A 13,790-nucleotide genomic window follows, 5' to 3' on the forward strand; every position below is an offset into this window, starting at 1 on the left:
CTTGAGGATAAAGGTAGAAGCATGGAAAGAACAGAGACCAGGAATTCAAAGACTTGGAGTCAGATCTCAGTTTCCCCACTGACCATTTCTCATGTGGAAATGGATATACCTGTCCTGTTCTTTCCATGAGGCATCAAGTGAGATAATAGGCATGAAAGCTCTCAGAATTTTATTATTTTATATAGCACAGAATCACTGGCTGTTTTGTTAGAAATCTTTGATAATATAAGCCCTGGGGCAAGTAATGACACAATAGCAAAGATTCTACTTTAAGCTTCAGCCAATTTCAAAACCACTCTACCTGGCATATTCTGCAAGAGGAATCCTCTTTCTCTGCATTAGAAAAGGTTAACTGTATACCTTTTTAACTAAGAAACATCTCCCTAAGCATGATTTCATTTGACCTCTCAGTTCCTTAAGGGAAGGTCTGCATGGGTCAATGCTCAGACCCTGGGATGGTACACCAGGGCTACTGTGATGCTCAGGGACCATCCAGAGCTCAGGTGCCATTCAGGTACTGAGATGCCCAAGTACCATTCAGAGCCCCTTAGAAAGTGTTGGCTCTGGTTAACTCTTCTTCTACTCCCAACCCCAAACACCATAAAAGGCCAAGGGGAAGAGTAAGCAATGTCTAAATGATGGATGACTTGTCTCTTACCTGGCTCTAGTCTGAGTCTCTCTAATTGATTGATTTTACATTGTTACCACAATTTTCTTCTAGAGAAAGGAGGAAAAAGAAACCCCTGTGGCTTCAAACATTCCCTGGATATATCTAAACAAAGAAAAGTGCAGACAGACAATCTGAAAGCAACAAGCCTTTCTCTTTTTCTCTCCCATGGTCCTTTGTAAAGATTAGATCGTAAATTAAAGGGCTATTGACTTCCTGAATTGTAGACAGTGTCATTTTTTGTTAACTCCCAACAGAAAGATTAGGAATGAAAAAGTTTTATTTATAATTTGTTTGAAATAAGAACTCAAGACAAATATTTTTTCTTCAATGCCATTTTCATAAATTTTACCCTGCGATTTTATTCTTCTTGATACCAGAAGCATAGAGAGGTCTAAGTGACCAGTGACCCAATAATCTCCAAGACGGTTCAGGGTTTCCAGAAGGAACTGGTAAAATTCCTTCAAATTTTTATTTTCTCTTTCCATTGATCCCTATAAATATGAGAACTGTGGCTTCTTTATTTGGGTCAAAAATAGATTAAGTAAAGTAAATGATGCCTAAAAACATACTCAAAGAGAATAATGACATTCTGTCCCTGGAAAACAAGCTATTCAACAAATGAATCTGTCACTGAAGCTTTAAGCACCAATCCTTCCAATTTTTAAAACTGCACCTTCTGTTTTTTCATGGAAATCATTATTATTTATGTGCTTCCTTGCCTTCCTAAACAGAATACACTATGTGCAAATTAAATAGTTCTGGATGCATGCAGACTATCATTATGAACGTCGATTACTCCATCACAGTGATGGCCTAGAGGTAACCCAGGTGGGTCCTGTCCTGCTTGTGCTGGTCTCAAAGAGTGCAGGTTCCATGCTGTTAGATTTTAGACCTGACAATATAATTATTCTGTTTCTTCCTGTCTTCCTGGTAAGAAGTTAAAGCTACTTCTTCTAATGAGTTTTTAAAAAGATGTTCTTCTGGAAGATATACGGACGGCCAATAGACACATGAAAAGACGCTCAACATCACTAATCATCAGGGAAATGTAAATCATCAAAACTACACTAAGGTATCACCTTATACCTGTTAGAATGGAAAAAATATCCAAAACCAAAAGTGACAAATGTTGGAGAGGCTGTGGAGAAAAGGGAACCCTCATACACTGTTGGTGGGAATGAAAACTGGTGTAGCCACTATGGAAAACAGTATGGAGATTCCTCAAAAAGTTAAAAACAGAAATACCTTATGACTCAGCCATCCCACTACTGGGTATCTATCCCAAGAACCTGAAATCAGCAATTCCAGAAGTCCCATGCACCCCTATGTTCATTGCAGCATTATTCACAATAGCCAAGTCATGGAACCAACCTAAGTGCCCAGCAACTGATGAGTGGATAAAGAAGATGTGGTATATATATACAATGGAATACTACTCAGCCATAAAAAAGGACAAAGTTGTCCCATTCACAACAACATGGATAGACCTTGAGGGTATTATGTTGAGTGAAATAAGCCAGACAGAGAAAGACGAATTCTGTATGACTCCACTCATAGGTGGTAGTTAACATATAGACAAAGAGAACTGATCGGTGGTTACCAGGGGAAAAGAGGGGTGAGGGGAGGGCACTAGGGGTGAAGTGGTGTACCTACAACATGACTAATAATGATGTACAACTGTAATTTCACAAGGTTGTTAACTATCATAATCTTAATAAAAAAAAAAGTTAAAAAAAAAAGATGTTTTTCTGCTCAGCTGGATTCTGAATCTAGGTAGCCAGTTTTATGTAAATAAAATAGACTCGGTTCTGAACACCCATGGAGCAAAGGGTGGGGTCCTTAAATGATGTGCCTTGGGACAGTTATTTGCCCCCCCGAATGTCTTTTCCTTACTTCCAGGTTTGTACCAGTGTAAAGCAGCTGTTCTCCAAGTGTGGTCCTTGGACCAGCAGCAATGGCATCACCTGTGAGCAGGTGAGAAATTCAACCTCACCAATCTCTTCAAACAGGAACTCTGGGGTTGCTGCCTGGGAAACTGTTTTCACACACCCTCCAGGTGAGTCTTATGCACATTAAAGTTTGAGGACCACTTTTTAGAGAGGCTGAGGCTTACCAAGAATTTGACTTTCAGACCAGCAAAAGATTCTGCATGCATTCCAAGTTGACGTAAACCATGTCAGGAAGGCTTAATAAGAAACCACCTGGAGGGAAGAGACGGCCAGGGGCAACCATCCTTTCACGGTTTCTGACCTTTGCTCACACTCTTCCCTCTGCACGAAATGCTGTTTTCCCTCTGTCCACAGGAACTCCCACTAACTCCTCAAGTTCCAACTCACGTCACCTCCTCAGACTTTCCTAACTTCCCAGGAAAAAGTAACCATTTTGTCCTACATGCTCTCTCAGCGCTTTGCTCCGTTCCTTGCCCCAGCATTTCACTTATTATAACCTATCAGTTTCACCATTTGTTTCCCTGTCATGACAGGAGCTGTGTCCTATTTATCTTTACATCCCTTGTATCTAGCCCAAGCATTTGTGGAAATAAATCTAATTCAGCAATAAACAAATCTAAGCGCACACTCTGAAAGGCAAGATGGGGGAAAAGACTGAAGGTTTTCTATAGGAAAACACGACCACTGCTAAATGAGTTTCTGGTAACCAGGCTCAACTCCCAGGCATCATGCTGGCCACAGACACCTTCAGTCAGTGTCCTCTCTGTGGGAGCTGCTAGCTGCACACCAATTAGAGCCAAACGCTGGCACTCAGGCATCTCATTGCAGAGGCAGCAGCACAGTAACCTGCCAGGAGCTGTCTGAACTGTCAGTCACTGGGTCTCAGGGGGCTGTGGCTGGTACACGCCTTCTCGTCTCTTCTTCTCTGTGATAATCACCAAGGGCAGTGAGTCCAGGGCAGATGGTGGAGGGAGGGGGATGTTTAGTAGAGGGTCACAGATACACAACCACACGTTTCAATTCATGTCGTCTCCTTAGAAGGAGCTGAGACATAAGCTATGGTTCAGCTAAACGATAGCTGCCTCACAATAAAAAGACAGGCATTTTTATTTCCTTGACACTCAACTCTGAGTGCAGTCCACAAGCCCCTCCATCCCCATTGCCAGCACTCCAAATCCCCTTACATGGCTCTATTTTTTTCCATAGCACTGATTTACCTCCTAACGTCTTACACTGTTTTGTTATTTACTAGGTTTCTTATCTGTCTCCCCCACTGGGATCTAAGGCACCATGAAGATAGGGGTTTGTCTACTTTGTTTACTGATATATCCCCAGTGCTTAAAAAAGTGCCTGGCACACAGAAAATGCTCAGGAAATTTTTGTTGAGTGCATGGAAGCTTCCTTCCTTCCACTTCTTTGCAATGGTTCCATTCCTCTTTAGTTCTCCATCTCCAGGTTTAATTGAAGGCAGTTACCCCCCTCCACCTTCTCTTCTTTCCAGGTCCAGAACAATTCTACAGCAAAGCTCCTGCTGGTACCTGTTCCTGTGTTCTCAATGCAGCCGTACTTGGGCAGAGCACTTAGTTTAATGACAGCATCTCCCTGAAGATTGTCATGATCATCAGCAGCAAAGAAATGGTGAAATGAGAGTGGGGCTCTCCCTCCCTCATCAACCTAAGAGAGAAAAGATAGTAGAGAGTCCTTGGGCGGTTGCATAAAACTGCAATAAAAAGAACTGGGTTGAAAAGTGCTGCCTGGGGTGACCTTCCAGCACCAATTCCACTTCTTTGAGGAGGCAGATCCTCTACAGACGAGATGAGGAATGTGCACGCGGCTGAAGCCAGGCAATCTTTCAGCGCCTCTCAAAGCTACGCTCAGACACGATGACTTCGTGTCTCCCTTCAAAGTTGTGCTTCCTTCAATGATGGATCTGGTTATAAAGCAGCTCTGGCCCATTCTAATCACCCACCTCAGCAGAGCTGTATGACAGGATGGCTGCCTTCCTTCCACATCAACATTCAAAAGCCTGCAGCTACAGAATGATGCATGCAGCCCTCCCTCAGAGATGTGAGGGTAAAGCTGTCCTACAGGTGTTCCTACCAGGAATAAAAGTCCCGTTTATTCCCTTATGGTATATGTTTATAGATATGCAGGGAGAAAGGGCTCGCCATACCTGTGAGCTAGTGTTTATCTTAATGTCAAGGGGGAAATAAATCAGTATAAGTAGTTGCTCAAACTAACTTTTTCCTTTGGAGCCCTGTTTTGTATGCTAACTCTGCCCCCTGAGCCTGGTGTTTTTTGCTAGCCTGCCAGATATGACCAAGCCATTTCACTCTGAACAACTCTTAGCTAAATGTGGGAAGGTCTACAAGTTACAAAGTGGGAGGTCATCCTGACTCTGGGAATGGGGAAGGCCTAAGTGGCTTCCCCAGTGTGTGGACATGGAAAGATGGGTGGAATATCAGAACCATTTGGAAACAACTCAGTTTTATGAATTTTCAGTTGCTCAACAAAACCAGAAAACTCCTGAGTTTTTGGCATTACGGTGTGTACATGGAGCAGGATAAGGAAAGTGAATTAGCTCTTACGGAATCCCTACCATGTGCCAGGATCACAGTGGGGTTTAAAAATTCTATTTTATTAGTCATCAGAGCAATACTCTACGTCACAGGAATAGCAATATTTTGAAGATGAGGAAATTGAGGCTAAGATTACATAATTGGTCCAAGGCCACTTAGCTAGTAGGTAACAGAACTGGCACTTGAACTCAGGTCTGGGTAACTTCATGATCAGGATACTTTATATACCCCACCCCTGCCCAGGAACTGTCAATATTGTTTACAGTGATAAGTGTTGACTTGATTTAAGGAGTGACTTGGAGACACTCTCCATATCCCCATATTTGAGTTGCTGCAAACATTAGATTGTAAACTCCTCAAAGGTATCTTTAATTTCTAATTTTATTCCCACTACCATACACATCTAGCATTTATGTCTAACATATAAATATTTATTGACTAAGGAAATAATATGGATATAATGATTTGCTCTTCAGCATATAATTATCTTCATACTTTTTGAAAAACCCATGATTGAAAACCACGCATATCTTGATACTAGTGCCTAGATACTTTGGGGAAGAACTTGGCAACCAATTTAGGTAGAACTCTTTATTTACATTGTCACAGATTTCCAGCTCTCTACAGCACTGTTTATTGATCTTAGAATTGTTTACCGTGATAAGGTCAGCAAAAGCAATGACTGGAGGTGGATTCTCAAGAGGAGTGATCATGATGGTAAACATCTGATTGTCCAGATGGTTATGGTCCATATCAGAGACAGAGAAATGGAAGCTGTCAGTAACCAGATGACTACTGGTCTCAAACACAGCCAAGTACCTATAGAGGCCAAGAGAAGAACCAAATGAATGAGCTGCACTGACAAGTCAGGTAAGATGACTGCATCTTTGTTTAAAAGTGGGACCAGAAGCAACATAATCTTTCAGGGGAACTACTGGTTAGTTGCTTAAATATTTTAATACAATTTTGAAAAATTCTGTCAAGTAATACAAAGTGGCTATATACCTAATTTTCTTGTTGTTGATGTCTTCCATCGTGAAATTGGAAACCTCTGAGAGTTCTTCCACCTCAGGTCCTGAGGTTCTTAAGAGAGCACCATACATGGGCAGAGAACTTAACTGAATCCAGATCTCTGGGTCCGGAGATGAATCATCCTAATCAGGCAAGCATGAAGCAAGACATGAATGCATATTTGCAGGAATAAATACTTCCAGTAGTTAAAGATCACGAGTGCTTCCTTCTCTGCTAATTGGAAAAGTCTCTTTCGCTCTGTGATCAAGCAACAACATTTCAAACTGCATGAAAATCCCAGTATTTATTTATCCTCAAATGCCTCTTTGATAATGTCTTCTTTCAAAAGTAGCTCAAATAATAGTGGGAAACACACTTTAAGTATGGGACATAAAACAAAGAGATGTCTTAGTGTTACTACAAGAGCCGCACAAGGCTTTGATTTTGTTATAAGCATCTAGTGAAGAATAAGACATGGTCAGAGATATAAGCCATCTTCCTATAAACACAATTGTAGGCTTCTTCTAGAGTTTCTAAGGATGGTTTCCTTTTTAGAAACAGGTAAAACTCCATTACAACCTATAAAACAATGATAAAGAAAATTCTGTGAAACAGAAAGAATGGAAGTTATTTAGCTTAGCTAATGGCTCACTTTAAGTCATATTCAACATGATAAAATTTGAGTTTAACAGAAGAATTTGGGGAATCTTACAGATTTCATTCTATCAGGACTGAACCTTTGGATGCTCAACCCCCAAGATGCCCAGTCTCAACATAGACCACTTCCCTTTCCTTCTGCATTGTTTATTGACAAATAAAATAGGCTTTCTGGGGCCGGCCCCATGGCTGAGTGGTTAAGTTCGCACACTCCACTTTGGCAGCCCATGGTTTTGCTCATTTGGATCCTGGGCGCATGCATGGCACTGCTCATCAAGCCATGCTGAGGCGGTGTCCCACATAGCACAGCCAGAGGCACTCACAACTAGAATATACAACTGTGTACTGGGGGGCTTTGGGGAGAAAAAGAAGAAGAAAAAAAAGAAGATTTGCAACAGTTGTTAGCTAGGGTGCCAATCTTTAAAAAAAAATCGGCTTTCTATGTTTCTACGTGGACAATAATTAAATGTCTTAATGAACAATTTCCTCTTTCTTCAAGGATATTTTTGGAAATATCTGGGAGGCAGGCAACATCTTCTTGGAAAGTTTCCCTGAGTCATTCATCTTTTAGAGCAGTTGGCTGTGAACATGGCGGCTCTTTACACTTTACCACAGCAACAATGAAAATGAATATTGCATGGCTAAGTGCACTTTCAAACGCAAATTTTCATGACTCTGTTGTACAGTTAGTTGACGTATAGGATCAGGAATGTGAGCATGGATACCTGGTGATCTGGGCCAGCAGGTTTTAGTCAGTTCTCAATTCTATCCCCCGGGGCCTTTTTAAGTTGGTAGTTCAGAGCCTCAGTGCAAGATCACAGAATTTTCCGTATTTCCTCACATCACTTGACACCAGCAAGGAAGGAAATTCAAATTCATCGAAGCTGCAAAACTTCAGAAAATTTCCTCTAAATTTATAATTTAAAAGTTTCTCTGTTTTTCCACATGAGTTGTCAAATACAATATGTTGGCTTCCAAAAGACTACTTCCTAACATTACTGTGAGTATCCTCTGAGAGAGAATTTTAAAAAGACTGCTGAGAGTTCTAAAGTATTGTTTTCTGAGATGGTGATAAACTACAAGGACAGAACTCCTGGCTCTTGATTAGAATGAATAGCTTTGAAATTCCACATTGGCAAATTTGGCAAAGAAATGCTTATTTCATGTCAGGCATATCTATTATAATGTTTCAAATCTTAAATAACTGCTCAGTTTGAAAAAGTGTGAAATCAGCTAGATTTTCTTTTTTTCTAAAAATGTTGTCAAAATTTAAAGAAAATTACTCTTTTGGGATATCCAAGATATTGTGGGTGGAAAAAATTCCTAATATAGAGCTTGTTCTCATGTAATTTTCCTACTCAAAGACCTTCTTATCCCTTTTGTATTAATTCATTTTTTCACTTTCTTTTTATTATTTACACATCTATTGACCCACCATTCAACACCAGGATTAGAACTTTGATAATTACTATGTACCTACGTGCTCCTCCTTCATCCTGGCTTGGGCTTATAATCACCCTGGATCTTGTCTCTCATTTCCTTGAATTCTTGATATAGTTTGATATATTACACAGAGTATTTTTAGTTTAGTTTTTTTTTTTTTTTTTTGCTTAGGAAAAGGGAGTTAGACTTTCCTCTTCTGGGATTTATTTTTCTTTTTACTCAATAGCGGACTGCTAAGATCCATGAGTATTGCTTTGTGCAGCTATAGTCCATCTGTTTTGAGTATTCTCTAATATTCCATAGAATAAGTATATCACAAGTTGTCTGTTATCCTGTTGATGGGCATTTGGCTGGTTTCAATATATTTGCTATTACAAATAGTATTGCTATGAACATGCTTGTGTATCCTTTGGCATACATGTGAAAGCTTCTCTTGGATAGCAATCTAGGAGTGGAACCATTAGGGTACATGAAAATTCATCCTCACAAGACAATGCCAAATTCTTTCCCAAAGCGGTTGTTCCAGTTTACATGTCCATCAGCAAAGAACCCCCTTTAGAATCATTTCCTCCAAAGATTTGGTATTTTCAGACCTTTTAATTTCTGTCAAGTAAACTGTTATAAAATGCTATATAATTTGTTTTCCCAGATGACTGAAAAGGTAAATATCTCTTCTGATATTTCTTGGCCCTCTGGGTTCCTTTTCTGAAATTCTGTTAATGTCTCTTGTTCATTTCTCTACTAGGTTATCTGTTTCTTCTTGATCTGCGGATGTTCTTTATATTTTCTTTGTTATTTTTTAGTTATACGTGTTGCAAATATCTCTTTCCAATTTGTAACTTGGCTGTTTTCTGTATTTATGGTGTGTTTTGGAAAACATAAATTTAATTTTAATATACTCAAGTTGATCAATTTTTTTATAGTGAGCACTCTTTGTTTCTAGTTTAAGAACTTCTTCCCTTTCCCAATATTAAAAAATATTCACCTATATCCTACAAAGAATTGTAAAATTTTACTTCTGACATTCAAGTACTGAATTTGCCCATAATTACCATCAGTGCAGGGTGTGAGGTAGTAGTGCAAGTTTGCTTTCTTCCATATGAATAATCATTTTGTGCAGATTTCTGTTTTAACTGGTTCCTCCTGATCTGACTTGCTATATGTTTTATACTACAGTCCTAGGTGTGGGTCTGTTTCTGGACTTTCTAGTACATTCTCGTGCTACATTGCCTCTATTGTGCAGGTTTGTAAGAAATCCTGCTATCTGATAGGGCAAAGCCCCTGCCCTCCTATCATTCTTTTTCAGAATTCTGCCCACTTTTTCTTCCTCATATATTGTAGAATCAACTTATCAAGATCTTTAAAAAGTACACTGGGGGTTTGATTGGAACTCAATTGAATGAAAAGATCACTTTGTGGGAGAATGGGTATCTTTTTGATATTAAATCTTCCTATTCATGAATATGGCATATCTCATCATTTATTTAGTGCTTTTTTTAAAAGTCTGTCAATGATGTGTTATAATTTTCCCTGTAGAAGTACTATCTGGTTTTCGTTAGATTTAGTCCAACAGACATGATTTTTGTAATGCTATTATAACAGGTATCATCTTTTTAGCTATATTTACCGGCTATTTTTTGCTTATGCATAGCCATGTTATTGTTTTGTTGATCTTCTGTCTGGCCACTTGGTAAATTCTTTCATTTCTAATACTTTGTCAAGAGGTTCTTTTGGATTTTCTTTATAGTCAGTCATAGCATCAATTTTTCCTAGAAGTTACACATCTTCTGTTACATTTATTCCTAGATATGTGTTTTGTTATGTTATTACAGATGGTATCATATTTTGAATTATTTTATTTTTGGCTGGTGCATAGAATCACTATTAGGATTTTAAGATTAATCTTATATTATCCTCCCTGTATTACAGATGAGAAAACTAAGCCCTAGAGAGTTAAGCAACTTGCCAAGGGTTACTACTCTAGTAAGTGGTGAGCTTGGAGGAAAATCCATCCACGCTAACTACAAAACCCGCCCCATCCTTTCCCTACTTGTTTACTTGCAGTGCATAGCAAACTGTGTATAGGAAACCACCATTAAGAAGCAAATTACACAGATCCCATTTTTGCCTTTTGTTTCTGCCAACATCATGTCACCCTCTTGTAGTCAATGAGACTCTAAGAACAGGCTCACCTGCTCCTATTCCTTTATATTCTGCTCCTTTTATGACCAGAGTTCTGGTGGCTTTTCCCACCTTTTTGGATAGTCACTGCAAACTCATTAACCATGCATATCTGGAAAAATTTTCCCCATGACACTAAGTACAAAATTCTTCTACAACCCCTGAGAAAGTTAGTATATAACTTAGCTAAGTCTTTAAAATATGCTATGCTTTCAGCAGGCTGGAATAGTTCTTTTGGAGTCTTTCTGCTCTACTGGGTAAATGCATATTCAATCAATTTCTGAAAATACATGTTCAGTTGCCAATGGGCTTGCATTTTGATATGCAGCTTATAATATGCAGTTAATGGGTAGGAACTGCTCCTGGAGAGCTATTTTGGTCTGTCAAACATTTTTCAAGCCTTGGTGATCTATTGATTAAATCTGTATTCATACATTTTTATGAATTCATGAGTTTCATAAGATTCAAAAGACCATAACCCACGGTAAAAATCACCTGTCAATTAAAAAAAAAACAAGTCAAAGCTGTTCTGAAACTATACTAGACCCATGAGAAGAATGAGGATGAAATGCAGTTTCCCACAATTTAAGAAAAGACAATTTGAGGGGAAAATCTGTGCAAAAGCAATTGAAGCAATTGTTCCCAGGCCAATGCTTTATCTCACATGCTACTATTCAAGACCAGACTTTATAGCCAGACTCTTCAGCCCAGAGAAGAATTACTTAAAACTATATAGCATTTTAAAAAAAAGGCCAGGTCATTGGTTGGAAGTTTAAGATTAGTAAAGGAAAAATTCAATACTAAGAATGATTATTATTCTTATTTTCAAGGCATTTGTCAAAACTACTCATTATTATGTTTGCATAGAGAGTTCATATCTGTTTACAACATACATAACTGAAAAATAAAATTAATTATACTCATTATCCTTAGCTCCAGATGAAAATCAAAGAAAGAAGATGAGTTTAATTAGCCAGGATCACTTATTAAGTTAGGGCCAGATGGGAATCCCCAAGCCCTGCCCGCCAAATTCCTGAATCCACCCTTGGTTCCGTAACCACATGCTTGTCTTGGGTTATAGATTGGAAGGTAAGTCAGTGATCTTGCCTGGGAAACCTGGCAGAGAGCCACTGCCAAGGGAGTGTGACAGTATTCTGTCCAGAGCTGGACCTGAGACAAAAGCTGACAGAAAGTAGGCTTTCTCAAAAAAGTAGACCATGAAATACCATTACCTATCAGTCTCTGACCAGGTAAGTTCTTCTAAAATGCTCTTTCCCTCAAACTTCCATTTGAAATAATATGAGCAGAGCTTAACACATGGGGACTTGGGCTTTTCTGACATTGCCTCTGTTTCCTGTTGACAATCACCCAGCCCCATACATACTCATCATGTTTTCATCAAAGTTTTGCTCATTCACTTGTCTGCTCACGAGACAGTGAAGCAGCTGGAATAAAGAGTGTAACTATTCCTAAGAGCACAAATATGGAGAAGTTGAAAAAAAATTCTTTACATGGCCATATACCTGATGCCCCAAATATTCAGCCATGGCATTGGTTTCTAGTCAGCTAGTCAGAGGGTGCAGTGGAGAACAAGAGAACAAGAACTTACAACATAAGCAAGGTGTGACCTCGTGATGACAGCTGCGCTTTTACTAGCAACAGTAATGCTCAGAGAGGCACCAGCAGCCAGTCGAGGCCCTCGATCCTCTGACAGCGACACCTCCACTCTCACTTCCACCGTTGTGGCTGAGGTGCCATCTGTGACTGAGATCTCCATGCTGTCTTCCCGGGCAGAGGAGCCATCGTGTAGATACTGCAGAACATTTTTCTCAATATCCTCATATGTGAAAGTGTCACCTTTCCAGAATAAAACAAATTGCAGAACCAATTACTTCTGGGAATGACGCTTTTCATTTATATAACACCTTTGTTCTCAGGATTTCAAAGTACACATAGGCTCATAAACTCTGGGAGTTGTAAGCTAATTAGTCCAACCACCCACCCAATATAGGATTCCCTCTACATTACCCTTGGAAAAAGGGCGATGTAGCCTGCCCTTCACACTTCTCAAGGTGGGAGGCTCACTGTATTACAAGGTAGCTAATTCCGCTGGAGATAGCTCTCATTTTTTCTAAGTTCTTAATCATATTGAACCAAAATCTGCCTCTATGAGATCCACTCATGACTCTTGATTCCAGACAATAAAAGACAAGCCTCTATGCTTTATGATAGCCCTTCTAGAATGTAATCTCGATACTGAAAAATTTTTGAAAAAGTTAAGAAAATAAATTATGCTTGATGAACCTGTGAGAGGTCTTTGTTTCAACTGAGAGCATAAGGTTTTTCTTTAAATTTAAAAATATGTAAAAATTGAAAAAGAGACTTAAGTTAGAAACTCTAACTGGATAAGTCTAGAGTACTAATTCATGATAGAGTCGATATGTGCTGTAGGAAAAAAGTTTCAACGTCATATAAGTTTCAGAAAAATGGGTTTAAACAAAATTTAAAATTAAAATTTTTTAAACTGCAGGATTTATTAGAATTTTAGAATCTTCAATACACAATATTAAAGCTTCTGAAAACTGTTTGGTCATGGAACACTTTTTATGAGAAATGCTACTTAGTGCCATGGGTCCCCACAACTCCATGGAGCACAAGTGGGGGACTGGTCTTCTTGGATGTTATATTCAACTCTGTTTCTCAATAGATTATTGACTCTCATAATTGGTGTTATATAATGAAACTAAAGAATTTATTCTTTCTCTGTATTCGTCTTCTAAACCTTCTCTTTCAACATTGTGTTACTGTGATTTACTGGTGCTAGTGGTATTGTGCCTAAAAAAAGTTAAAAAACTAATATTTTACAAATACCTTTAGCTTTCATATATTAATCACACAAATATAGGTTAAATATAATGTTAAGGAAACTGGGCTATCACTCTTATGTTCCTAAAGTAGTTCCCTAAAGATGCTAGAATTCTATTCTAATGACATTTCTTTTGTTCAGTAAATTCTAAAACATCTGCCTATGTGACTCCCAAATGCCTACTGGGTGTTTTTACAAATTCGATGTACCTTCAAGGTCAAAGACTTGCCCCCTCCCTCTGCAGAGATATTCAGAAGAATGCATTATTACATGCTTATTAGGAATTATATCAAGGTTTAAGAATGTACAGATTGTTGAAATAAGCATATACCATCCCAAGGTGACTACTTTGAAAGGGCTAATATTCACTTTGATATATAAGGGCTGACTATTAAAAATTAGATTTGTGTTCTTCGTGCTTTTCTGTACTTTCT

General features: G+C 38.8%; 1 protein-coding gene across 6 annotated transcripts in view; it reads right to left on the reverse strand.

Moving 5' to 3' along the window:
- Positions 1–13,790, reverse strand: part of FRAS1 (Fraser extracellular matrix complex subunit 1) — a 419,524-nt gene that overhangs the window by 84,890 nt on the left and 320,844 nt on the right. For all 6 annotated transcript variants that reach the window (XM_046656854.1, XM_046656853.1, XM_046656855.1 and 3 more), the window contains 4 exons: positions 12,100–12,347; positions 6,204–6,352; positions 5,855–6,017; positions 4,158–4,293 (listed from right to left, as the gene is read on the reverse strand). In XM_046656854.1, the coding sequence (XP_046512810.1) occupies positions 4,158–4,293; positions 5,855–6,017; positions 6,204–6,352; positions 12,100–12,347 (696 nt within the window). The remainder of the gene's footprint in view (positions 1–4,157; positions 4,294–5,854; positions 6,018–6,203; positions 6,353–12,099; positions 12,348–13,790) is intronic.

The sequence above is a fragment of the Equus quagga genome, chromosome 3 (genome assembly GCF_021613505.1).
Source record: "Equus quagga isolate Etosha38 chromosome 3, UCLA_HA_Equagga_1.0, whole genome shotgun sequence".
In the NCBI taxonomy this organism is placed as follows: domain Eukaryota; kingdom Metazoa; phylum Chordata; class Mammalia; order Perissodactyla; family Equidae; genus Equus; species Equus quagga.